Source organism: Triticum aestivum, chromosome 7A (assembly GCF_018294505.1).
Source record: "Triticum aestivum cultivar Chinese Spring chromosome 7A, IWGSC CS RefSeq v2.1, whole genome shotgun sequence".
NCBI lineage: Eukaryota > Viridiplantae > Streptophyta > Magnoliopsida > Poales > Poaceae > Triticum > Triticum aestivum.
The window spans coordinates 616,279,975-616,306,854 of NC_057812.1; the positions used below are offsets into that span (position 1 = coordinate 616,279,975).

At 47.5% G+C, this 26,880-nt stretch overlaps 2 protein-coding genes across 5 annotated transcripts; one reads left to right on the forward strand and one right to left on the reverse strand.

Annotated features, from left to right (window-relative positions):
• The first annotated feature begins 1,952 nt into the window (after positions 1–1,952).
• LOC123148667 (26S proteasome non-ATPase regulatory subunit 2 homolog A) lies at positions 1,953–10,534 on the forward strand. Of its 3 annotated transcripts, none has more exons than XM_044568155.1 (25): positions 1,953–2,174; positions 2,303–2,403; positions 3,171–3,291; positions 3,372–3,431; positions 4,204–4,271; positions 4,665–4,698; positions 5,271–5,342; positions 5,509–5,547; positions 5,635–5,753; positions 5,843–5,966; positions 6,043–6,129; positions 6,320–6,478; positions 6,576–6,683; positions 6,754–6,843; positions 6,947–7,087; positions 7,173–7,277; positions 7,351–7,572; positions 7,875–8,024; positions 8,128–8,337; positions 9,069–9,128; positions 9,209–9,316; positions 9,421–9,506; positions 9,588–9,696; positions 9,781–9,959; positions 10,047–10,534. In XM_044568155.1, the coding sequence occupies exons 1-25, from the start codon at positions 2,157–2,159 to the stop codon at positions 10,117–10,119; spliced, it is 2,643 nt and encodes an 880-aa protein (XP_044424090.1). In that variant the 5' UTR covers positions 1,953–2,156; the 3' UTR covers positions 10,120–10,534. The 3 variants fall into 3 exon arrangements, with proteins under 3 accessions (XP_044424090.1, XP_044424091.1, XP_044424092.1); XM_044568156.1 differs by having other exon boundaries at positions 6,383–6,478; XM_044568157.1 differs by lacking the exon at positions 4,204–4,271 and having other exon boundaries at positions 1,953–2,403.
• Positions 10,506–16,835, reverse strand: LOC123148669 (nuclear transport factor 2-like). Of its 2 annotated transcripts, XM_044568160.1 has the most exons (5): positions 16,699–16,835; positions 11,749–11,804; positions 11,529–11,669; positions 10,918–11,146; positions 10,506–10,834 (listed from the first exon to the last, which is right to left on the reverse strand). In XM_044568160.1, the coding sequence occupies exons 2-5, from the start codon at positions 11,800–11,802 to the stop codon at positions 10,779–10,781; spliced, it is 480 nt and encodes a 159-aa protein (XP_044424095.1). In that variant the 5' UTR covers positions 11,803–11,804; positions 16,699–16,835; the 3' UTR covers positions 10,506–10,778. The 2 variants fall into 2 exon arrangements, with proteins under 2 accessions (XP_044424095.1, XP_044424096.1); XM_044568161.1 differs by lacking the exon at positions 16,699–16,835 and having other exon boundaries at positions 11,749–12,258.
• Between the last annotated feature and the right edge of the window lie 10,045 nt (positions 16,836–26,880).

Below are 26,880 nucleotides of genomic sequence, written 5' to 3' on the forward strand. Positions count from 1 at the left end.
TTTCCTAGTTTACCCCTTAAGAGCATCTACAACTGGATTTTGCAAATCCGGCCCCTCAAATGCACACGGACGTGTCACGGACAGTGATCAGTCACGCCTCAAATTAGCCAATTTGCATCCATCTCTTCCATATTTCATCCCTTAGATCCATACAAAACATGCAAAAGAAATCCTTCACACTACATCTACATACTACCCTAACTACTTTTCGTCGTCGGAGATGTCCACGACGCCGGTGCCGGGCACCGGTTGGACGAGCGGGTAGGAGGGCTCCAGCTCATCCTCCTCCTGCTAGACCTCATCCATGTAGGCGAACAGTCTCCGCCTTCTCTGCGGCTCTTGCGCTTCCATCTCCTGTTGGCGACCGCGTCTTGCCTCCGCAGCCGACTCCGGACCAGAGGGAATCGAGGATGGTCTGCTGCTCTGCCTGCAGATCCCCGTCGCCAGCGTCCCCCACATCCCTCTTCGAATAAACCTCGTAATCGTAATAAAGTGGGTTTTTTAGTGTTGGGCCTAGCAAAAGAGAAATCGAGATGTTAGGAGTCCATTGATGAAAAGGGGCCGGGGAAAGCTTAAACCTAAGTCCTACAGTGATGGATATAAGCGTCCGGAGAAAGGAATCAGTCTCTTCAGTCCGGTGCATGCCTCCCTACCCTCGATAGCTTACGAGTTTACGTCCATCCCTGGCCGGGTACAATTTCAGTTAGTGGATCCGGAGGGAGGCATTGAAGGGCCTGGGTCCCCCATTCCGTCCTAGTCGGACTCGGAGCGAAGCATCTCCCAAGGCCAACTTCCATTCACCAAACCCAGGTTCCTTGAGGAGCTTCAGCTGAAGAAGGAGGCATATTCGGAGCTGGTTGAGGGTCATCCACAACTTCCAGAGCACAATTCTTAAGCACTTGCTCTAACCTTTCTAGCTTTGGAGCATTGCTCTTGGACAGATCAGAGGCGCCTTCTCGATAAGGAAGAGGATAAAAAGGTGTTGTCATCTATCTCGACCATCTTAGGCGCACACTTTATTCAGACAATGGGGCACGATGCTCTAAAAAAACTTACTGAAAAAAACATAGCGGTAACGGCTGTTTTAGAAAGCACCTCTTCTTTTCCTGAAACTCAAACAACCTACTAGGCTACTAAAAGGCTAATCCAGACGAAAGAGATAGCGAGAAAACGACTCCTCAAGCCGAAATAAGGGCGGGCCGCTGCAATGAGAGCCTAAGTTGCGGAGTTTTTTCTAGATTCTTTTTTTGGTGGGTTCTTCCTTTTTTTGGATAGAAAGAAGGGTTCCACAAAGTCATCCTCCTCGTCCTCCGGATCCACTGCATCCGGAGGGAGCCCCGTGGTGATCCGGGCTTCGCGCCTAGCCCAGATCTGCTAAAGGAGCTCGAGCTGGTGCTCCGGCGTTAGAAATGGCTCGCTCCTCACCCGACGACGTGAGGACATGGCTACTAGGCGGACAAGTGGAGTGGAAAGTGGCGGCGGCGACAGACAAAAGGAGGAAAATGTGAATGAATGATAGGGTTTCGATGCCGCCGATCGATTTAAATAGCCGGTAAGACGCTACGCGACCCGCCGAAGGAGACGAGCTTCAGACCGTCGGGTCTCCGGCTGGGACCTCTTTGTCAGTCCGACGTGGCAAAGCGTGCCCAGGCGCGCCCGCGCGCCTCCATGTCCGCCCCATATTTGGGCTGAATATGGGAGGTGCCGGTCAGTCCGAGTGTTTGATACCCGTTTGAGGCATTCGCCTGAATCGAAAAAACATGAGCAAACAGTGATCAAACGGTCCACCCGAATGTATGAGGGGGTTCGAGGCGCCGGATGCAGTAGATGACAACCGAGCAAAGAGGCGGTTCGCTCGTGTGAGTGAAAACACGTGCCGTTCGCTTGTTCGCCAGCCGGCGCGCTATATAAACTCTTGGCGTTTACTTCGGTTGACCTCCCCTGACCAGAAAGATCACCACACCAGCCAGCCCAAATCCTCCTCCCCTCCCTCTCCTCCCTCCCATTTCTGAATTTCTGATTGCCCGCCGACTCCCCGAACTCCCTCGTAAACCCTACCTAGCCGCGCGACGACGCCAGCGGCGGTGGCGGAGCCCCCACCTCCGCCCCTTCCCCGCCTCCCCCGCCCCGCCGCAGCCGGCAAGGGCAAGGGGAAGATGAAGGGGGACGATCTGGTGAGCAGCGACGACCCCGCCACTTCTCTCCCTTCTCTTCCTCCGCCTCCTCCCCGCGGGGCGGGGGCGCCGCTCGTCCTCTCTCTTACGGGTGCGGCCGCGTGACTCGCGTCTCGTGCCTGTCGCAGTCGGAGGAGGACCTCGAGCTCAAGGCGCGTCTCGAGGATTGCGTGCAGCTGGCGCAGAGCGGCGACCCCCGCCTCCGGGTAGAAGCCATCGACACCCTGAGGTAATGCCTTCTGCCGCTTCTGAACTTCCCCGGGATTCGGCCCGCATCGCTCTCAAATTTGGATGGCCAGTTTAGGCGCGAAAACCAGATTCCGTATGATCCGGGCGCGAAAACCAAATTCGGTTCGGATGTAAGTGTTTGTCGCGCCGCTGCTCAGTTTCTAGTCTCCTGCACCACTGTCAGTTTTGGTTAGTTTCGGTTCTGGTCTCCTGCTTAGTTCCGGTTCGGATTCAGGCGCGTCGCTGTCAATTTTGGATGGCTATTTTTTAGGCGCGAACACCAGATTCCGCGTGATCCGTTTTCTCGATTCGCATGCAAATGTTTGTTGCGCCGCTGCATAGTTTGTAGTCTCCTGCACCCTAATCTCTGGGTTGATTTCTTGATTTACCTACCGGTATGTACTGCAATCTGCAGGCGAGTTTATAGGAATGTTGCGCTCTGCAAAATTCACTGTCATGAAAAATTGGAGGGACAGGAATACTGTTCAGGTTTTTGGTTGTGCTGGTTTGCTTATTTTGCAAGGATGCCAATTTTGGGCTCCCTCTGCTCTTAAGTTGGGACAGGATACTACGAAAGCAAAATTCCTATTGCGTCATGCTTTCGCTGTTGAATTTCCCTATCATGTTATGATGGTATATTTGATTTGATTTGTTCATTTCGAATGTTGCATCCTACTGCTGCTATTGACTGCAGCACTGCATTCCTCAAACAGCTAATATGCCATTTTTCTTCTCGGTACATAGTTAACTGTGGTTAATGCATAACAGGAAAGAGATTCGTGCGGCGACAAGCTCAATGACGTCTGTCCCGAAACCACTCAAATTCCTCCGTGCACACTACGGAACTCTCAAGGATTGTTTTCAGAGAATGCGGGATCCTGCACAGAAGGTATCAAGGGATTGTTAATGTCTCAGTTGAGCCAAGCTTAAGTACTATGGTGCTTATGATTTTCTGTTCTTATTGTGCAGAAACATATGGCTGACATTCTGTCAGTATTGGCCTTGACAGCGTCTGCTGAAGGAGAAAGGGTATGCAGAAATACCAAAGCACTGTTTAAACATTTGTGCATCTCCTTCTGTTAGTATCTTTCTTTTTTATAAATGACCATCACGTGAAATTCCGAGCAAGATATACTCTACAAATAGTTTTTATTTATTTCTAGTTCATAGTGGTTAGAGTTTGCTTTAGCACTCATAAATACGGATCTTAAAACCAGGCTAGGTGGCATAAGCAAAGAGCAAATATGTGAAGGCCCCAAACAAAAATCTAGATTAACGGCCTCATCCCTCTGTTATGCTGTAACTAACCTGAACCCACTAAAATATTTAGTCATGTGTGCTGCTGGGACCAAGGGCAAGGATTAATCTTCATAGTAACTTACCTATGGCTTGATCATATGTCATCCTATATTACCCCATTCGACCATTATCGACATCAACACATGGGCCATCAATTGATTTATTTAACTTCTGGATTGATCATCCTGTGCGTAATGTCGCTGGCGAGAGAACCACATCTATCACTGCTGACTGCAACTTTAACAGTGTTATGCTTTGACACAAACCAGATAGCTAACAGGCACCTAGTCCTTTTCTTTGCTCGGATATTTTAACACCAGAACCTACATGCAGTTACATTTACTTTAATACAGGTTTTCCCTCATCGTAAACCACCTAACTTCCATTATACTACTTCATAAGCTTTTTTGGAAAGCTGAATACTGAAATGAGCATCTAGATTTAGTTGACCATTACTGTATAGGTTTGTCTTGCTAAATTTTGCTTCCTTTTCTTGTTTTAGGAAAGCCTCAAGTACTGTATGATGGGCTCTTTAGTTGATATATGTTCATGGGGTCATGTATATGTGAGGTGCTGACATTATTCATCCCCCTGGCTGTAATTCTAACCTTACCTTTTCTTCATGTTACTTGTAAATAGCTCCCTATTAGCATTATTTACTATTTTGTCTTCGTATACACTTTTTTCCATCCTTGTAGCTACAAATACAACGTGATGTGAATTTATTTTTTATATGCCCTCAAATGCAATACTAAATCTAAAGAATCACTCTTATGTATTTTGTTGTTGTTCCAGTTTGAGTGTTATTGACTTACCACCATCCTAGTCATTCTGCCATTTCAAATCTAAGCTATATTGTTCGGAAATTAATGGACTATAGTATTGCTCCTAAGTTTTTTTGTTGCGGAGGCTCAAGCTGTTTCATATAGTGGGCTCTAATTATGTCAATGTCTTTTTCGACAGAAACTTGGCTTTTGAAATTGGAAAAGAGTGGAAGGTTAGATCCTAATCCACTTCATCGTTTGTATTGCATGATTTTTTATATGTTCTCCATAGTACCCTGTTCTGTAGTATGATATTGATATCCACTTTCTGTCCGGATGGCATGCCATTTCGCGTGTTAGTTCCGTGCTAGATATGCATAGTTTTCGGCAAAAAACTGAATAGTGGCCCGCCCCTGTCTCTCTTCACAGTAGTATGACATCCAATTTCTGTCTAGATGTTGTTGATTATAACCAATAGTGTTTTAATTGTTCTTCATGGTAGCATGACATCCAATTTCTGTCTAGATGTTGTATATTAGAATCGAAAGTGTTTTGGTTGTTTTTCCTCGAACCTTTTGACTTTATCGTCAGTATGTATATACCTTACTGATTGATGTACCATAATTTCTGTGGCTGTCCAGCTGACAAGACTCTTGAAGTTGTGATTGCTGGTTTGCTATCTCTTAATGCATTTTATTTTGTTAGAAAAGAAGTTCCATCAACTCTTTCTTTTGTTATCTATGCTATAGTGTATTAGTTGTTCCAGGAAGTTGGGCTTAAATATCAAACTTTTCTTGTTTTGCAGGACAATGGCTCATCAACACCAATTGAATCCAAGATAGAACTAGTGCTGGAAATTGTCAAATTTCACATGAAGGTTGATTCCGATTAGATTTTGTGTGTTGCATTTGTTTTATTTTGTTACTTCATCATATAAAAATATTAACTTATGTGAAATATGCTAATCGTAATTGATAACCAATAGTAATTGTTTAAAATAAACCTAATAGTGATTAATTCTTTGATGGATTTTGTTATTGTAGCATAATGCTGAAACTGAAGCTCTGGATCTTTTGATGGAGGTTTGGTGAAACATTTCTGTTTGGATTAATGGATCAGCTTTATGCTTATTGAGATGCAACTGAAGCATGGTATTTCTTTGTACATAGGTTGGATACCTTGAGATGCTTTTAGACGAAAAATATGAAGAGTACCTTGCAAGGCTATTTTGTCTTGTTGACTCTACCAACTACAAAAGGGCATGCTTGTATTTGACTACTTCTTCTAAGTACGTGAGTGAATTTATGCATTCTCTAATTTTAAATTTATCGAGATTAAACTTGTGACCACTTGTTATGTTGGGGTGGAAACTGGCAGATACCTTTTGACTCCTGACCGTGAGGCCTATGAGGCCACACTTTACATTGCCTTTGGCATGTATGGGAAGTTTAGGGATCTTGCAAGTGCTTTGCGAATTGTGCTTTTGGTCAACGACGACAAGGTAAGTGAATGAACTATGCCTGTGATTTTGAGGTCCGAAATTCAATGGCACTAACATTGATTTCAATGTCTTCTAGTGTTGTGATCAGAGTGTGAAGATTGTATTTGCAGAAACTGAAGATTTCTCCCTGAAGCAGCAACTCGCATTTATGATAGCACGCTATGTGAGTCTCATCCATGCTCACAGACATGCAACAGAAGCAAAATTACCTATTTTTGCCATCGTCTGCTGATCTACAATTCTGATCATTGGGATAGTTTGTACCTATAGATTCCATACTACAGATTGTTTAAATCTTTTAGCAGACTCTTTGACCTTTATTTTCCTTTATCAATGAGCTCTTCTTATTGAAGGGTTTAAGCATGGAGGTTGATGATGACATGGTTGCAGATGAAAATGAGAAGAATGCTTTGCAGGAAGTAGTTAATAACACCAAACTGAGTGAGGGGTACCATATGCTTGCGCGGGATATTGGTGTCATGAAGCCAAAATCTCCAGAGGACATATATAAGGTAATTTTTTGTTAGGTTATTTGCCGATTCAGTTTTTAAGTAGTTTGTTAGTTTGTTTAGGTACCCCAGTTAAAATAAAGACATGCTCATTTGTTAGGTTCATCTGATTGGCGGTCAAGGTGCCAAAAGCTCCAGCCTTGATTCTGCAAGACAAAATTTGGCCGCAACTTTTGTCAATGCATTTGTGAATGCTGGTTATTGCCAGGTTAGCTCTTATGAACTTTCTCGCCATCTTCAGGGAAAGTAATGATATTAAGATCATATTCTTGTTGCAGGACAAACTCATGACTGCAATTTCAGATTCTTCTGAAAATTTGCTATTCGAGAAGAACGAACTTGGGAAAGCCAGTGCAGTAGCTAGTCTGGTACTGATATAATTCTATTTCTATTAAATGCACCTTTTAGATTACTAGACGATGCGAGTATTTGATAAGATAACAGTACTAAATACTAACACATCATTTTCAGGGAATGATACATCTATGGGATCATGATTCAGGATTTGCCATACTTGACAAGTACCTGCAGAGCGATGATACTCATGTCGTTGCAGGGGCTTTGTTAGGTATAGGAATGGTCTCTTGTGGTGTGAAGAATGACTATGATCCTGTATGTACCACCCTACCCTACTCCATCCATCCTCTTGCTCTTCTAATACAAGTCCTCTGCTGTAATAACCTCTTATGTTATGCAGGCACTTGCTCTTATTTCTGGGTATAGCACGAGTGCAGCATCAATTACACGTATCGGTGCAATCTTGGGCCTTGGTATTGCTTATGCTGGGTCCCGGAAAGACAAGGTTAAATCAATACATTCCCCTATACCTGAAATACCCTTATTATCTTGCATTGATATAGTTTCCGAATTTTCAGCTTAAATCGTTGTTCTTAATTACCTTGAGTGACTCCCAAGCACCTTTGGTGGACTTAGTGTTCTCTGCCATCTCCTTGGGATTGGTGTTTGTTGGTTCCTGCAACGAAGAGATTGCACAGTCAATCATATCTGTCTTGAAAAATCTTATTAAAGCAGAGCTTGCAGAGCCCATTATTCGTCTGCTTCCAGTTTCCATTGGCCTTCTATATCTTGGAAAACAGGTAATTTTGTTGTTCCTCAGTAAGATTCACAGCTTCCTGTACATTTTTTTTCTTGTTTCGGAGCATGGAATAATTTTAAAACATGTATTCTATGTTTCGGTGCCTGCCCTTATACTTGTGGACACCCTTTGATGATATACCTTAAACCCATGCTTTGGCTGGTTTCTCTCCATTGTTATAAAATAGGTTCATCTGCTGATGTGATTTATATTTAAATACCTTTTATTTTGAATGTGGCTGCATGTGCACAGGCTTATGAATTTTTCCTATTCAATTTGTTGATCTTAACAACACTGTATCAGGAGGGGCCGAAGGCTAACGTTGTTAAGGTTTCTGAAACATTTGATGAAATAATGAAGGAGGTTTCTAAATTTTTTGATAAAATAATGAAGGACTATTGGGATGTAACTCTTATGTCTTTGGCATATGCTGGGACAGGGAATGTGCTTAAGGTAACTTACCTTCAAAAGATACATGAATTGCAGAGAGATTGTATGATACCCAAAAGTTCAATGCATAGCTGTTCTTAATGAACTATGCCATTTGATTTTTCAGGTTCAGGAGCTCCTTAGTATCTGCTCAAAAAAGGAAGGTGGAAGTCACCAAGGGCCAGCAGTACTTGGAATTGCTCTTATTGCCATGGCTGAAGAATTAGGAGTTGAAATGGCTGTACGGTCCCTTGAGCAACTTTTTAAGTATGGTGATTATAATATTAGAAGAGCGGTTCCTCTTGCTCTTGGCATGCTCTACATATCCAATCCAAAGGTACTCCTATATTTTATACTCCCTCTGTCTCAAAATATAAGAACGTTTTTAACACTACACTAGTGTAAAAAACGTTGTTATATTATGGGACGGAGGGAGTATAAGTTTCGCTTGTCTTCTGTAACATTAAGGGGCTGTTCGGACTCTCTCCACTCTCCAACTCCACGCCGGAGCGGAGCAGGATCTAGCTCTAATTTGAGGAGTGTCCGGAAGGCCGCTCTGCAGGCTCCGCTCCGTGACGATTTGCCGAACAGGGCCTAAATGGGAACAAATCAAACTTTTGCCATATTAATAGCCCTTCCAAATGCACCATGAAATTAAATGGAAACATTTCTTGGGTTGGCGGATGGATCGGTCCCACAAGATGGAGCATTTGCATCTCTGTACTGTTGCACACATATTTGTAATATATTAATAGCAGTGGAAGCACAATAGGCTAAGAACATGCATGACTGTTAGTTTTTCATCTGTTGCAAAACCATCCGTTTCGGTCTGAATGTGCTTGGAGAACACGCTTTGTTAGACACTTATTTGGTCTTGGCTTATTGGCAACAACATGCTTTGCAGCTTCTTATTTGATTCTAGCTCACTGAGTGCCCGCAGTTATGGTAATAATGTACATAGGTTGCATCTTGCAGATCTCTAGTTTCATTCTGTCTGCCTATCATAATTAATGTAAATAGATTTTATCTTCCAGATGTCTAGTTTCATACTGTCTGCATATCATGTAGGTAGACGTTGTAGACACACTGAGTAGACTGAGCAATGATGCGGACGGTCAAGTAATGATGGTTAGTAACTTCGTCACAATATAACATATTGATTCTTCTTATTTCTCAGATTACATATTTGATCAAATCACTACATGCAGGCTGCAACCATCTCACTGGGTTTGATAGGTGCTGGTACAAACAATGCACGTATAGCCGAGTTGCTTCGTAACCTCTCAAGTCAGGAACATGGCGTTTACCTGTTTTGTGTAAGTACAAACCTACAGCAAAAAACACTATCCTTGTTTTAAACGTTAGGACGATTTCCTTTGGTTATTTAGGTTTCAGATTTGTTGATTTCTTTTGATTTCAGGTGAGGATTGCCCAGGGTCTTGTTCACCTAGGGAAGGGCTTGCTGACACTTGCCCCATACCACTCTGACCGGTTACTTCTATCCCCGTGAGTAATGTGTCCGGTAGGGTTTCCCTTTGGTTTTACTGGAATTGTGATTTAAAAAGCTTTTGTGTTATCACTTTTCAGCGTAGCGCTAGCTGGGCTAGTAACCGTTCTGCACGCATGCCTTAACATGCAACCCACCATCCTCGGAGAGTATCCCTACATGCTATACATCCTTGCCCTTGCTATGCAGGTATGTATCTTGTACTAAGGACTCAGTGGTAGGGTTAAAAAGAATCATATGATTTTGAAATGTGTGTTTCTCTGCTGGGAACAGCCTAGGATGTTACTGACTCTGGATGAGGATCTCAAGCCCCTCCCTGTGCCTGTTCATGTTGGCCAAGCGGTTGATGTGGTCGGTCAAGCGGGAAGTCCCAGGACCATCACTGGGTTCCAGACGCACAACACGCCTGTATTGCTCGCTGCAGGGGAGCGAGCTGAGCTAGCAACTGAAAAGTAATTACAGAACATTTTCGAAATGAATCTTATGTTCTCTTCAGTAACTTGATTCTTCCTCGAGCTTACTGATGTTCCTGTATGTAGATATATTCCGCTGACACCAGTTCTGGAGGGCTTTGTGATCCTGAGGAAGAACCCAGAGCATCATGAAGATTGAGAGATTGGTGCGATGCAAGCGTAAGCGGATCTGCGGATGGAGTGCCATGAAGAGGCTTGGTCAACATCTAACTGTCACACAAGCAAGCGACAATGACTATTGTGAAGAGGCTGCAAATATTCCTTCTAACAAAGTACAGGTCGTACAGGGGTCAATACAAAGAGCGGAATAGCGTTTGGGGTCAATGTTTGTACAGAGGGAGAATCGGGTCGATGTTTCTTCGGAAAGAGGAGAAGCAACTTTGTCGGAAGGGGAAACAGAAACAGTGGGTGTGACTGAAAGCTGCATAGCATAGCCTAAAATTTTGTGTTTTCACTCGCTAGACTCTGTTTCCCAGAACAAAAAATTGTCTGTGTTCCTTAACATGCACATATAGTCTTTTGAGATGCATATAATAGATATATTCAGTTGTATACTTGTCTGATGTTTTCTCCCCTTTTAACAAGTCATAATGTATGTACAATGCTAAGGCATTCGCAAATGTTAAACTTTTCGCACCCATTTGTTGCAAAAGCAAACATAATCTATAGATGGATAAACTTGCATTCTGTAAGAAAGCTAGTAGTGCACTGCCGAGACGTGACTATCTGTCATTCATGACTTCATTGCTGATGGAGGTACTTTCTGTAGATTGATTCATGACTTCACCGGCGATATCATCATACCCAGAAATAATCCATCAACGGAAGCACTGTAACCTTGACAGGTGGTGTTTCTGGCCAAGTATTGAAATGTCAGCAAAGCTATGGAAGGAGCAACTCTGAGGGTGAAAGAAAACTGAAGATTAATGTTAGTTACCTGGCTCAACTGGAATGTATCTAAGCACATCATTCAGAACAAAATAGCCTCCTTTTTGTGGAGCAAGGAAGAACGACTGAGTAAACCTACGCTTCATGGCATCAGGGACAGTGAAGGACCCACTAACTAAAACGAGCACACCGCCCTCGTGGGATGGCTGAGAATCTACATTGTCTATCTCCATCGAACATCCCTTGAGGTATGTAGATACAAAGTGTTTATTGATATCCTGGTTAAGCACACAAAAAACAAATCGATTAACCAATCAAGTGACTATAGCCCTTAATTGAGCAACCACGTATTAGACAAATAAGAGAGACAAGTGTTGGGAAGAATTCTACTGCCTTCAACATGGCACATAATCTCTTGCTACAAAATGATGTTGTATCACAAGGTTGTGCTTGCATGGATGCTGCATAATAAGATCACATAGAAACCATATTGGCATGCACATCCTTTAGCTAACGATGTCCAATTGTCCATGGATCACATTTCAACACGTATGGTCTAAACATTGGATTCTTAGCATAATCCCACTACTACTAAATGCTCAATTTACAACCGAAATGGAAAGATCATACAATGCCGCTGCTGCGCTGCAGAGAACTTACACGCAATGTGGTTATAGATGTCAATGTACCATCAGAATTTGGCTTCCGACCAAGAATACTTTGATCATGGTAGAACTTATGGACATCCTCTGGTGACTCATTCAGAATTTTGTAGTAGTGTTGGGCAAATACATTTCCAATCTGTAAGCAAAACCAATCCTGATCAACAATACCCTTTTATTTGCAGAGTAATAATAACTAATATGGAGAAAATCACTACCACGTGGGGATGGGGAAGAACACCACCCACAGAATTCCCAGCTTTCGCAGCCATTGCTGCATAAGGAACATCTCTGATTAGTATCTTTTGAGGTGAATGAATATTGTGAGAATGTAGAATGCAAAATTGTTGCCAGAAAGGAAAATGCTTAAAATTCAGAACCAAAACATTAATACTTGTGTCCCACAGGGCCAAAGCAAGAAAAAGAAAAGAAGGTCTGCAGCTCAGTGCCGGGTGCCGACTGAAAGACTCCCACCAAAATTCAGAAACTACACAAGGGTACGGGCATCGGCTTCCTACTAAATGGCAGCGGGCTAAATCGTGCAAGATTTGCAGCACAGGACTGTCCTGATACTCCAAAGTACCAGCCCAACTACCAACATCAGTTCAGCAGCAACTGACGAGAATCCATCCAGACAAACAATGATCAGAGCTCTACACAAAAGCACCACTGCCTACGCCCCCAGTCAGCGATACATAAGCCCTCTGCTAACGCGACATGAAAGCTTGTACTGTATTACACTACTACTCCCTCTGAAAACTAAGTGATCTACTACAAGATCTTATATTCCTACTCCCACAGAGTACTGCAGCGCCAATTTACAGACGGCATAAACTTGAGTGTGGCCAGAGTCACAGCGTTACCCCCGCGCACCAAACGCCCACACGGACCCACGAAGCCTACAAAGCTCACGAACCGCGACGGCACGACCAATGAAGGACGAACGCGCGTCGAGCAAATAACGACGCTCGCCTAAAAGAGGAGACATTGTCACACCCTAGCTAGTCATGCATTACAGTGTTGCATCATGTTTACTCTTTCTTCAGAAACTTGAAATGGGGATGACAGAACCCCCAGTCCCTATGAAACCAACTAGGGTTACTAAAATAATTTTTCAATGAACCTGAAATGCCCTTCTAAAATGCCCATCATTTTTGTCTTGGTTCAGAACCTCTGCCAAAAATGGTGCACATTTTCCTAGGCCATCCTAGGGTTTTGAATTAAATCATAAATATTTGAATTTGGGCATTTAAAATAATATAAAATATTTAAATGCTCAAATATCTCCAAACTAAAATGTTTCATGTTGGAAATAATCCAACTATGGGCCAGGAATAGTTTGGTGATTTTTGAAGTTGCCTAGGTATTTTATTAAATTCAACAAAGTTGCAGATTTATATTAAATAAAACAGAAACAGAAGAAAAGGGGAAAACTTACCTGGGCTCCTCCACTGTGCGGCCCAGCCAGCTGGCCGGCCCAGCCAGCAGCCGACCCAGCCCAACACTGTAGCCCTCCGTCGTCTTCTTCCCCTCGCCCCGAAGCTGCTGCGTGCTCGCGCGCGCACGGCCGCGCGGCCACCTCCTGCTTGCCGACGAGCTCCTGGCCGCGTGGACGACTCCCGCAGGCCGTCCCGATCCCCCCTGCTCTCTCTCACTCTCCCCCGGCTCTTCCTTCCTCTCCCTCGCTCTCTCTCTCACACGGCCGAACACCACCGTCGCCACCGTTCGCCGTAGCAGCCATCTCCGGCCACCCCTCGCTCCCCTGACTAGCTCAGAAGCTCCGCCACAACCCCCTCTTCCTCCCCACCGCTCCACAGCTCCCCGGAAGCCCGGCATCGCCGCCACGTCGCCGTTCCCCTCTTCGGGCTCCGATCATCGTCGCCGTCGAATTCGTCGTCTCCAGCGCGTCCCCGAGCCCGCTAACCATCCCTGCAGCTCCGCGGTGAGCCCCCGGATCGTTTCCCCCTTCTCCCCTGATCTCTCCCGACCTCTAGGCCCTAGCCCCACCTTGGCCGAGAGCTCCACGCCGCCGGCGATGTCGCCGTCGTGGCCACGGTCACCGTAGCACCCAACCGAGCACACTATCGTGCTCTACACCTCACTAGGATCACGCAGCACACACTAACGCCTCCCCAAACCCTCTGCAACATCGATCCCGACCGCACCCGAACTCCGGCCGCCGCAGCCGAGCTCGCCGCCGTCAACTCCGGCCACCCCGAGCCCAACCACCACCACCAATAGTCGCGGCTCAACCTCAGCAACACGTAGATGCCTTCCGCCGTCCATTTGGTTGCCGGAATGGCAAAAAGCACTCTCGCCGCCGTCTCGGACCTCGCCGGCGTCATGTCGCCGGTGGGGTTTGACTTGTCCGACCTGGGGTTTGACCCCCCAGGGTCACTGACGCGTGGGCCCTGTCGGCCAGGTGGTTAGATTAGCGCTAACTACTGTTAGTCAACCCCCCCTGACACTGACAGTGGGCCCCAGCGCCACTAATCCCTAATTAGGATTAATTTAAACCTGTTTAACCCCCCCTGTCACTGACGTGTGGCCCCCACACGTCAGGTTTGACTTCAGCCAGCCGCAGTTGACCACTGACGTCATGCTGACGTCATGCTGGCGCAATAATTATATTCTGGATTTAAATTAAATCAGGAAATTCCAGAATATTATTTAAACTTCAAAAATTCATAACTTTTATTCTGTAACTCCAAATTGGACAAATTATATATGAAAAATGATCAGAAAAATCCAATCTATCCATCTGTACTATTTTCATGCATGATCAAACAAGTTAAATTGATGTTTTAAGCAGAACAAGGAAAAGCACTTAAAGAGGCCATGTTTGAGTTTGAAATTTGAATCTTTGATTCAAATTTGTTCAAACCCTTCTGGTTTTAGTTGCATTAGCCCAACACACTCATATTGCCATGTTTCATGCATGCATCATATTGTTGCACATTGTTTGGTGATGCTTGTGTATCGATGTCCCTTGCGACAGGTTCTGCCCCCGAGGAATACCGTGATTACCCTAACGAAGAACCATATCAGTGCATCGAACCATCAGGCAAGCAACCAACCATTTGATCATATCGATACAATCCCATGTTCTCGCTCCTGCTCTCTTTTACTGCATTAAGACAACGCGATTCAAACTGCTGTGTGCTACGGTAGTTGAACCCATTTCCTCTGCATGACCTGTCATTGCCACAGTAACTAGATGAAACCCACTAGCATGTGTAGGAGTTGATTGAGCCATATGTATGTGTTGTTCCTACCTTGCTATGCCTGCTATGCTTAGAGTCGTGTCAGGTCTGGTTCATCTGGGAGATGGCTAGAGTGAAATGATTATGTCGGTAATGGGAGTGGTGTGGTGAACACGATTTGGTAAAGGTATCGATGAGAGGCCATGTAGGAGTACATGGTGGGTTGTTTCATTGAAGCCGACCTTAAGCACTGAGATCTGTATGTGTGATTTAAGAATCAGCTACTACCATGCATTGGGCCCGAAACCAATGGACCCTCTCGGCTTCTTATTCACCCTAGTTCTCCGTCCAGGAGTTGCAAGTAGTTTCTGGTGTTTGTAGCCTACTGGAGGCCGTGGACAGCGCTGACCGTAGGGGTGGGCTGTGATGCGGTAGGTACGTGGCCGGGTGTACCGAATACCCGTTAGGTATCTCGGGAACCCTGTTCACATCGTTCGGGGCCGTATGGGAAACCTCGGCCGGACTCCCTGCGGATGGAACCTGAATAGGCGATAAACCTGGACTGGAGGCTTAGGTGATTAGGTAGGTCGTGGCCGACACCCACGTTGGGCTTCCGCTTGAAGGTTGCCGAGTACATGTCGTGTAAACGACGGTAAGTGGTGAGAGCGTGTATGAAGAAGTACACCCCTGCAGGGTTAACATGATCTATTCGAATAGCCGCGTCCGCGGTAAAGGACTACTTGGTTGCCTATACAGTTCATAGACAAGTAAATGGAAACTACTAAAAGCCTCAAGATAAGTGTGAGTGCCGAGGATGGCTCTTCCGTAGGAAGACGGAGGTGGATCCTCGGTAGTGTATTGAAGTGGTGAGTAGTGGACTCGTGTGCGCAAAACATTTCAAGTTGGAGTATCGTAGGATAGCCTAGCCAAGAGTCAAAGCTGGCTTGCTGCAATAACTCCACCAACCCTTCTTGATACTATGCATGTATGTAGGATCTGATGTAAGTCTTGCTGAGTACCTTTGTACTCATGTTGCTATAATCTACATTTTTACAGAAGACGCTGCAACCCCTTCTGATGGGTTCTATGTAGACGTTGACATCAACGAGTAGGCTAAAGACCCAGGTGGTGACCCTGAGCTTGTGATGGACCACGTAGTATAGCTAGGCTTTCCAAGCCTCTTTTATTTTACTAGTTGTCTGTACCCAGACAATGTACTTCCGCTGCTGGTTTGTATGACTGTATGACTTGTATGTTGGGTCGTGAGACCCGTACCTTTGTGTATGTTATGTATGGCTCCCTGAGCCTTAAATAAAGTACTTGTGTCATAGAGTCATGTTGTGATGCTTCGTTGTATTTGCACATATCGAGCATATTGTGTGTATGATTGAAATGCTTGGTATGTGTGGGATCTGACTATCTAGTTGTTTATCTTTAGTAGCCTCTCTTACCGGGAAATGTCTCCTAGTGTTACCGCTGAGCCATGGTAGCTTGCTACTGCTCTGGAACACTTAGGCTGGCCGGCATGTGTCCTTCTTCGTTCCTGTGTCTGTCCCTTCGGGGAAATGTCACGCTTTGAGTACCGGAGTCCTGTTAGCCCGCTACAGCCCGGTTTACCGGAGTCCTGCTAGCCCAGTGCTACAGCCCGGACCCACTTGCTGATGACCGACACGTTCGAAGCTGGGTCATGGATGCCTGTCCCTGTAAGTCTGTGCCACTTTGGGTTTACGACTAGTCATGTCAGCCCGGGCTCCTTATCATATGGATGCTAGCGACACTATCATATACGTGAGCCAAAAGGCGCAAACGGTCCCGGGAAAAGGTAAGACGACACCCGTGGGGATACCGTGCGTGAGGCCGCAAAGTAATATGAGGTGTTACCAGCTAGATCGATGTGACATCGAGTCGGGGTCCTGACAGACATCGAGGAGCACAAGTGGGCACTGGGGGAGGAACTGGTTGTACCTCACGAACGGAGTACGGTCGAGCCGGCCGCCGCTGGAGAGGAAACCCTAGCGAGGCGATTCGGAGATGGTGCTGCTGGCAATCGCGGATCTGCGGCGGAGCAGTTGGACTAGATAGACCGAGTGGGTGGGTGGGTGTGGGGGTTTATGATGGAACTGCGGGTTTGTAGGGCGGTTCAGTATATATATTAGCTCCGCGGCCCCACCTACCGGTCCTTTTTTTTGCGGGTGTTCTTTTTCTTTTTTTTGAGGGAATGCCATTATGGATTCATGGCCTCGGCAAAATGGTTACATCGTTTGCGAGGGCATTTTCAGAAAAAATCAAGAGCTCCATCAACCCAATTACAAGAAATGTTACTGTCGTAAGTGAATTTAGCTAAACTATGGGCTACCTCGTTTAACTCCCGCATACAATGAAAATAATGCACCGAGCCTATCATCCCAGCCACGACGAAGCATTCAGCATAAAGGGAAACACTTCCTATCAGTAGTCTGATAGGAAGCCAACGTCGGACCACTCATTGTCGGTCGATTCGAAAATAATGATGTGGGAGAATCTCAAAGCACAAAAGCGCTATCCACCTATGGTCCTGGCCTCCTAGGTGGTATTGTCATCCAGAAGAGGCCTGCCTATCATCTATGGGGTAAGAATGGATTTGTTGTGCTATCGACAAATATATTTATACATAGTGCGCTTTAGTCACGCATGACTACTAGAGGTCGCTAGGTCCATGATTATGGTGTTACGATACGTCTTGATGCTACTCATGGTGTAGTTAGCGCACTTGTTTTCATTTTAGTTTGAGATAGGAGTTTTTCTCATTCCTACACAACTTCATAAACTGATCTCTATCCTACTTCATAAACTCCAAACTTCTATTGTGCAATGCAATTAAAATGTAAGTCTGCACACAACAATTGTCAACACGATTGATATGTTTTCATTGTATCTACTTTCCAAACACTTTTTGCTCTTGTTTTGAACCCTAATTTTGCATGATTTGAATGAAACTAATCTCAACTGACGTTGTTTTCAACAGAAGTATTATGATGTTGTTTTTTGTGCAGAAATAAAAGTTCTTGAAATCCGACAAAACTTTTTGGAGGTTTTTTATGAAATATATAAAAAATACCGGAACAAAGATCCACCGGAGGGGGGGGGGGCACCAGTTGCCCACAAGGCAACAGGGCGCGCCTACCCCCCTCACCACAGGGCGCGCCCTGATGACTTGTGGGGGCCCACGTGGCTTCGTCTGACCTAATTCCAACGCTATAAATTATGTTTCCCCAAGAAAAAATAAGAGAAGAAGTTTGATCGCGTTTTATGTTACAGAGCCGCCTCCGCCTCCTGTTATTCATCGGGAGGGCTGATCTGGAATACATTCGGGGCTCCAGAGAGGGGGGGGGGGTTCGTCGCCATCATCATCATCATCAATCCTTCATCAACAACTTCATGATGCTCACTGAGGGAGTCCTGGATTAGGGGGTGTTCGGATAGCCGAACTATACCTTCAGCCGGACTCCTGGACTATGAAGATACAAGATTGAAGACTCCGTCCCGTGTCCGGAAGGGACTTTCCTTGGCGTGGAAGGCAAGCTTGGCGATGCGGATGTTCAGATCTCCTACCATTGTAACCGACTCTATGTAACCCTAACCCTCTCCAGTGTCTATATAAACCAGGGGGTTTTAGTCCGTAGGACAACATACACATCAACAATCATACCATAGGCTAGCTTCTAGGGTTTAGCCTCTCTGATCTCGTGGTAGATCTACTCTTGTACTACCCATACCATCAATATTAATCAAACAGGACGTAGGGTTTTACCTCCATCGAGAGGGCCCGAACCTGGGTAAAATTTCGTGTCCCTTGCCTCCTGTTACCATCCGGCCTAGACGCACAGTTCGGGACCCCCTACCCGAGATCCGCCGGTTTTGACACCGACATTGGTGCTTTCATTGAGAGTTCCTCTATGCCGTCGCTGTCAGGCCCGATGGCTCCTACGATCATCAATAGCGATGCAGTCCAGGGTGAGGCCTTCCTCCCCGGGCAGATCTTCGTCTTCGGAGGCTTCGCACTGCGGGCCGATTCACTTGGCCGTCTGGAGCAGATCGAAAGCTACGCCCCTGACCGTCAGGTTTTGGAAGTTTAGACTACACGGCTGACATCCGCGGGGACTTGATCTTCGACGGATTCGAGCCACTGCCGAGCGCTCCGCACTGTCATGACGAGCATGATCTAACTCTGCCGCCGAACGGTGCCCTGGAGGCCGCACCCGCACCGGCTCCGACCCTCAGTTCGGAGCCAACTGCGCCGATCGAGGATGGGCGGTTGGACGCCACCTCAGGGGCTGCGATCCAAACGGCGACTGAGCCGAACACCAGCCCCGTACTCTGCGAGGCTCGTGACCCCAAGGAGCCAGACTCCTCTCCGGACTCCCAACCCTCCGCGCCCCGGCCAATCAAATCCGATTGGGCGCCGATCATGGAGTTCACTGCCGCAGACATCTTTCAGCACTCACCTTTCGGCGATATCCTGAAGTCACTGAAGTCTCTCTCTTTATCAGGAGAGCCCTGGCTGGACTACGGTCAGCAAGGTTGGAGTATGGACGATGAAGAAATTCAAAGCCCACCCACCACCCACTTTGTAGCCACTGTCGACGATTTAACCGACATGCTCGACTTTGACTCCGAAGACATCGACGGTATGGACGCCGATGAAGGAGACAATGAAGAACCAACGCCTAGTGGGCCTTGGAACGCCACCTCGTCATATGACGTATACACGGTGGACACACTAAAAGATGAAGATGAGGAGCGGAAGGACGCACCGAAGGCCTGTTCCCTCGAAAAGCAGTCAAAACGACGACGCAAGCGCCGCCCCAAATCCCGCCTCGACAGAAATAGCGATCACACAGACCCAGCGCTGGAGCAGGGCGAACCGCTGCCGGACAACGGCAATCCGGATATTCAAACCGAACAAACAAATCCTATCAGGGATAATGGTCCGGACGACATAACACCGGACAGGCACCCGGAGCATCAGAATGCCCGCGAAAGGCTCATTGCCACCGCAAGGAGCCTTAAAAAGTAGAAGCGAAGGCTCAAGGCCGTGCAAAACAAACTCCAATTCAGATGGAGTAAAATACTTAATACAACAGCAATGTACGGCGACGATCGCCCCTCAAAGAGCTACCCAAAGCGGAAGTTGCTACCCGAATTCGATGAGGAGGCCTCCAACCCCCCACAACCAAATATCAAAGCAACCACCTGGTCGGATAGACGACCCCTCTATCAACACAGAACGACATACAATGCCGCCCACAATACAACACGCGACCCACGCGAGGGCTCGCACCCAAAGGACGGCGCAACAAGATCCATCTATGGACCACGCAAGCGCGCCCCAGCATACAATGCAACACAACAAGCATCAGAACAACGCGGTACACCCAGTTACAGGGGTGCCGCAGCCCCCTATGTTTCACCGATGAGGTGCTGGACCATGAATTTCCAGAGGGATTCAAGCCCGTAAACATAGAGGCATACGATGGGACAACAGACCCTGGGGTTTGGATTGAGGACTATATCCTTCATATCCATATGGCTCGAGGAGATGATCTCCACGCCATCAAATACTTACCCCTCAAGCTCAAAGGGCCAGCTCGTCACTGGCTCAAAGGCCTCCCCGAAAGCTCCATTGGAAGTTGGGAAGAGCTCGAAAACGCCTTTCGGGAAAATTTTCAAGGAACTTATGTCCGACCTCCGGATGCGGACGATTTGAGTCATATAACTCAACAGCCCGGAGAGTCAGCCCGAAAGCTTTGGAACAAGTTTCTCACTAAAAAGAACCAGATTGTCGACTGTCCGGACGCTGAAGCCTTGGCAGCTTTCAAGCATAGCGTCCGTGACGAATGGCTCGCCAGACACCTCGGCCAAAATAAGCCGAGAACGATGGCCGCATTAACAAACCTCATGACCCGCTTTTGCGCGGGTGAGGACAACTGGCTAGCCAGATGCAGCACCAGCGACCCCAGTACACCTGAAGTTAGAGATGGAAACGGGAAATCACGGTGCAACAGCAATAGCAAACGCCGGAATAAAGAAGACAGCACGAAGGGCACGACAGTAAATGCCGGATTCAAAAGCTCCCGGCCAGGTCAAAAGCCGCCCACTAAAGGCTCCAGGGATGAACCGTCCAGCCTCAACAAAATTCTGGACCAGGTATGTCAGATACATAGTACACCTAGCAAGCCCGCTAATCATACCCATAGAGAATGTTGGGTCTTCAAGCAGTCCGGCAAGCTCAACGCCGTACACAAGGGGGAGGATACACCAAGTGAAGACGAGGACGAGCCTCCCAAGCAAGACACTGGGGAACAAAAGAAATTCCCACCAGAAGTCAAAACAGTAAACGTACTACACATGATCAAGGGAAAAAACAATGCGGCACCCCCAGGAAAATATACCCAAGTGCCTGTCACCGTGAAGTCCTGCCAATGGTCATCTCAACCGATCATTTTCGACCATCGCGATTACTCAGCAAGTATCCGACACGCAGGATGGGCTGCCTTGGTATTAGACCCAGTAATTGGCGGATATCACTTCACACGAGTCTTGATGGACGGCGGCAGCAGCCTAAACCTAATATACCAGGATACAATCCGCGGGATGGGGTTAGACCCAACACAAATTCGCCATAGCAATACTACCTTTAAAGGAGTAACGCCAGGCCCAGGGGCTCGTTGTACGGGCTCCCTCCTACTACAAGTTATATTCGGCTCCCCCGATAACTTCCGTAGCGAGCATTTAACCTTCCACATCGCTCCGTTTCAAAGTGGCTATCAAGCACTGCTCGGGCGCGAAGCTTTCGCTCGCTTTAATGCAATACCACACTACGCCTCCCTCACACTCAAGATGCCCGGTCCACGCGGCATCATTTCAGTGCACGGAAATATCAAGCGATCTCTGCGCGCCGAAGAGAGTGAGGCTGCCTTGGCAGCCACACACTAAAGGCGCCCGGACTAGCCAAAACGCCCCATAGGTCGTCAAGACCTCAGACACAACTAATCGAGTCCGGCGCTGCTACTTATACCAAATAAATGGTCACACCCCTATTTACAAGGGGCTCAACGCGCGCAGACATGTGGCCATTCCTCCTCATCTTGAATTACGCATAGTTTCTTCAATTATCTTTTTGCACGACAACCTTTTTCACCTAAATTCCTCTCTTTTACAGACGATCATCGTGCCACACCCGTCCAGGATATGGCACAACGGAGACACAGGCGCAGACGTGCAGCAGGGACCCGCTCCAAGGATTCTTTTTAGATTAAGACCCTGTGTAAACCTTTTTTACTGTCTCTTGTTGATACATATCCACCGTTGAGAAGGATGCTGACGTCTTGGCATGTGGCCACGCCAGACCAATGCACGTACCTGGACATAAGGGGCTTCTTACGAAGGCCATTATTTAGGCCCGGTTTATACCACAAAGACCGAATACCTTAGGGAGTGTTCGGCGTCGCGAGTTTGGCCCTATATGCATCAGCTCCGAATCATTGTCTTTGGTCAAATGTTGGGTTTGCCCGGCTCCTGTGTTTTGGTGCCTTACGTTCCGCTTTACCGGCTAAGGTAGCACCAGGAGAACTACTGCGATTGTGCCCTGGTTCATCCGGACGAGCACCTCAGTAGAGAAAGCCGAAAACTGACTGTCATGATCTAGCGCGAGACTGGTCAACCACTCGATAACCCATGGGAATGTTAGAATTCCTCCGCCTTAACGAAGGGCCGCTTACCGGCCAGGCATATACGCACCCCGGGATCGGGAGAGTGCGGAGCCACCAGGGGCTATCTAGTAGCCCCACTGTCAAACTCCTATGGCTAAGTGAAAGTGTTAAAGCATTATAGTCCGGTTGCCTCGCTCGCTCCGCTATCACCTCCTTAATAGGACCAAGACGTTGGGTTAAATGTGAACGCGTGTTTCTGCGAACACCTCCGCATTATATGCATGGGGTTGAAGCTGACGACTGCAATCTTTCAGGTTATACACATGTATACATAAACGGCCGCCCAGGAGGCATCATATTACTTTCAGGCAAAAGTATAAAAGTAGCCTTATGAAAATTTATAAAAGAATTTCGCTTACAATGAGATTACATGTCACTCAAACATAATATTTTTTGAGCACTGGGTCTCTATCAAACGAGCACCCTCAAGAACTTCCTCAAAGTAGTGCTCAGCAGCCCTTCGACCTATGGCCGAATCCTGCGCTGCAACAGTGGTAGCATCCATCTCTGCCCAGTATGCTTTAGCACGGGTAAAGGCCATTCATGCGCCTTCTATGCACGCCGACCTCTTCATCGCATTTATGCGCGGCACCACGTCAAGGAACTGCTGCACCAAGTTGAAATAGCTGCTCGGTTTCGACCTTCCCGGCCATAGCTGATCCACAACAAACCTCATGGAGAGTCCGGACAACCTATTTAGTTTGGCCCATTCGGCTAATTGGTCCGTCAATGAAAGCGGACGCTCGGGAGAAAGGAATTGTTTGCAAAACAGCTGGTCTACTTCACGGTCCGTCTGACTCTGAAAGTATTTGGCCGCATCGGCAACGCTCGCCGCCAAATCCATATACATATCCTCCGAACTCCACAGCCGATCCAGAGGGGCATACCGTGGATCTCCGAACTTCCTCTGCAGCATAAAGGATTTCCCGACTACAATATCGCCGGCTTCCCTCAGCTCCTCCTTCTTTGCCCTCATAGCAGAGCGGAGGTCTTTTCCCGTTGCAGCAACCTTCTCAAGGTCCGATGCCTTCGCCTGGTTTTCCTTTTCAAGAGCCCGGCAACAGTCGGCGGCAGCTTTTAATTCTACGACCATATTGGCCATCTTATCCCGGCTCTCGCCATGCGCGGCCTTCTCGGCTCGCAACTCTTCGGCCGCCTTCAAAGCAGCCGCATTACCCAATATCACTTGTTCCTTGGCTCGGGCAAGTTCCGCCCGCAAGGCTTCAACAGTGGCAGCTCCATATGCAGTAATAACATGTTAAATATACTGGTTTCATGCTGCTCTTACTATGCGGCGTTTACCAGATAATAACACCTACCCTGCGCCTCATCAAGCCTTTTGTTAACAAGCTCGATGTCGGCGTCTGCCGCATCCAACTGCCGTTTTAAATGGGCAAACTCGCTAGTCCGGCTAGCCACTGGAGCTTCCATCACCTGCTCATAAAAGCAGTATGGTTACTACCTGGGATTATGATCCTCTGATCGTCGTTGTTCCCAACGACAACCAGAGTCTCAGGGGCTACTATCTACACAGGGCACACTTAGCATGTGCAGGGTTATCATACATTATTTTACATACCTCAAAACCTGTCAGTAGACTCATAAAAGCTTTATGCAATCCGCTTTCGGCGGACAAGATTCTCTCCATCACCGTATTCATCAGCACACGGTGTTCATCTGAGATGGCCGCTCGCCCCACCAACTCCCTCAGAACATCCGACCGCACACTAGACGGTGCCGGACTCGTTTGTCTGCTCTCTTCGGGAGCCGGACACTGGGAACTTCGGGGGTCGACGGGATTATCTTCTGGCCTCGCCGGACTCGGAGAGGCCCTCCGCGACGACACTTCAGGGTAGCCCGCTTCCGGAGCAGAGGAGTCCGGAGGAGGCGTTTCGCTCTCCATCATCTCTGGAAGAAGATCCCCCGAAGACGAGCTCATTTGAGAGGGGCTAAGGCCCAAACTGCAAAGATACATGCAGTGGTTATCTTCTCAGAAGAAAAGACGACATATCTGTACTATTAAGGTATTTTGGGTCACTTACGACTCGTGGGAGAATTGATCCCCCTGCGGACTTTGTGCGGCAACCGCACCCCTCGGGGTAGGACCCTCTGTGGGAGACTTCTTCTCCCGTTTGGAAGCTTCGGCTTCCGAATCCCCAGACGCAATCCTTTTCCTCTTTGGGTCGTCTTCCTTCATGGAGACGCTCGCTCCCTCGGCTAGAGTGGCCAGCGTTTGGGGCCCGCGACCGCCCGCATTTTCCTTCAAGGGCTCCGGGCAAGGTGCGGTCTGGAGCATCTTTTCCAATATCGGATTTTCCAAACCCTCAGGGAGGGGGGCCGAGCACCGTCAACTTCGCCTTTGTTAGCCAGTCCTGGTCAAAAAGCAAACTCTCAGAAATAACTTCGCATCAAAGGAGAGGTAGTACGCTTGGTCGGAAGGTGCCTTACCTATTCGGCGGCACGGTTGCTACTCAGGCCCACATCCTCGGTAATTTCCGGACACTCCACTTGAGGTCCGAAGAACAAATTGTACATCTCCTCGTGCGTCAGGCCGAGGAAATTTCGAATGGTGCGCGGTCCCTCGGGATTGAACTCCCACAAGCGAAGAGGCCGGCGCTTGCAAGGCTGGACTTGACGAACCAGCATAACTTGTGTTACCGCGACCAAACTGAAATCTCCATTAAAGAGATCTTGAATGCGGCTTTGCAGTATAGGCACATCCTTGGCCAGACCCCAGCTCAATCCTCTGCTAATCCATGACATCAGTTGTGGAGGAGGGCCCGGGCGGAAGACAGGGGCGGCCGCCCACTTGGCACTTCTAGGAGCCGTGATGTAGAACCACTCCTGTTGCCATAATTCAGACACCTCTGGAATGGAACCTTTGGGCCATGCAGCTCCCGTCATCTTGTGTATTGAGGCGCCTCCACACTCCGCATGTTGCCCCTCGATCATCTTCGGTTTCACTTCAAAGGTCTTGAGCCATAGGCCAAAGTGAGGGGTAACCCGGAGGAGTCCGGAGCTAGATCATGGAAATCTAGCACGTAGTAAAACATCAAGCCCCTGACAAAAGGATCCAATGCAAGTCCTAGACCTCGGAGGAAGTGGGAGACGAACACGACGCTCTCATTGGGTTCGGGGGAGGGGATGGCCTGCCCCCGAGGAGGCAGCCGATGCAGAATCTCGGCGGTCAGATATCTGGCCTCCCTCAACTTTTTGACGTCTTCTTCCGTCAGCCTTGAAGGCTAGATCTGGACATAACTGAAGGTTTGGAGCACCTGACCTGAACTTTGGGCGTTTGAGCTTGAGGTGGGGGAGGGATTCGATTGAGCACGGGAGGGAAAAATAAAAGGCCTCATCCCTTTATAAAGGGGGTGGATATCGAGCGTCCTCTCTGTGTCCGTTTGGACTTGCCTATGATCTAGGAGTCCTAGAAGCGGTTGGGTTACCCACGCCCGTATTGATGAGAATCCCAGAATAAGGGGACACGATCTCTGCTTTGACAAGACGTGCCAACGAAACCGCCTCGCATGACGCGCTGAGGTGGGATAATAAAACGACTCGGATAAAGGCTTGGCCGTGGTGTGTCACACTATGGAATACGTCAGCGGATTAGATTTGTGTAAATATTATTCTCTCTGTGGCAATATGTGGAAAACTTATTTTGCAGAGCCGGACACTATCTTTGTGTTTAAAATCTTCTATAAAGTACTTGGAGGAGGAACCCGCCTTGCAATGCCGAAGACAATCTGCGCGCCAGACTCGTCGTCATTGAAGCCTGGTTCAGGGGCTACTGAGGGAGTCCTGGATTAGGGGGTGTTCGGATAGCCGAACTATACCTTCAGCCGGACTCCTGGAGTATGAAGATACAAGATTGAAGACTCCGTCCCGTGTCCGGAAGGGACTTTCCTTGGCGTGGAAGGCAAGCTTGGCGATGCGGATGTTCAGATCTCCTACGATTGTAACCGACTCTATGTAACCCTAACCCTCTCCGGTGTCTATATAAACCGGGGTTTTTTAGTCCATAGGACAACATACACATCAACAATCATACCATAGGCTAGCTTCTAGGGTTTAGCCTCTCTGATCTCATGGTAGATCTACTCTTGTACTACCCATATCATCAATATTAATCAAGCAGGACGTAGGGTTTTACCTCCATCGAGAGGGCCCGAACCTGGGTAAAATTTCGTGTCCCTTGCCTCCTGTTACCATCCGGCCTAGACGCACAGTTCGGGACCCCGTACCCGAGATCCGCCGGTTTTGACACCGACACTCACCACCTAGAGTGAGTAATTCCTTCGTAGGCTTGTTGGACAGTGATGGAGTTGGATGAGATTTGTCATGTAATCAAGTCAATTTGTTAGGGTTTGATCCCTAGCATCCACTATATGTTCCG

Coding starts and splice junctions, on each gene's coding strand:
- LOC123148669 (XM_044568160.1), bottom strand. CDS start 11,802: ATGGCTGCGAAAGCTGGGAATTCTGTGGGTGGTGTTCTTCCCCATCCC. Junction 11,670..11,748: donor TTCTTCCCCATCCCCACGTG/GTAGTGATTTTC, acceptor TTTTGCTTACAG/ATTGGAAATGTATTTGCCCA. Junction 11,147..11,528: donor CATCTATAACCACATTGCGT/GTAAGTTCTCTG, acceptor GTGCTTAACCAG/GATATCAATAAACACTTTGT.
- LOC123148667 (XM_044568155.1), top strand. Junction 7,278..7,350: donor CTGGGTCCCGGAAAGACAAG/GTTAAATCAATA, acceptor CCGAATTTTCAG/CTTAAATCGTTGTTCTTAAT. Junction 9,960..10,046: donor GCTGAGCTAGCAACTGAAAA/GTAATTACAGAA, acceptor TCCTGTATGTAG/ATATATTCCGCTGACACCAG.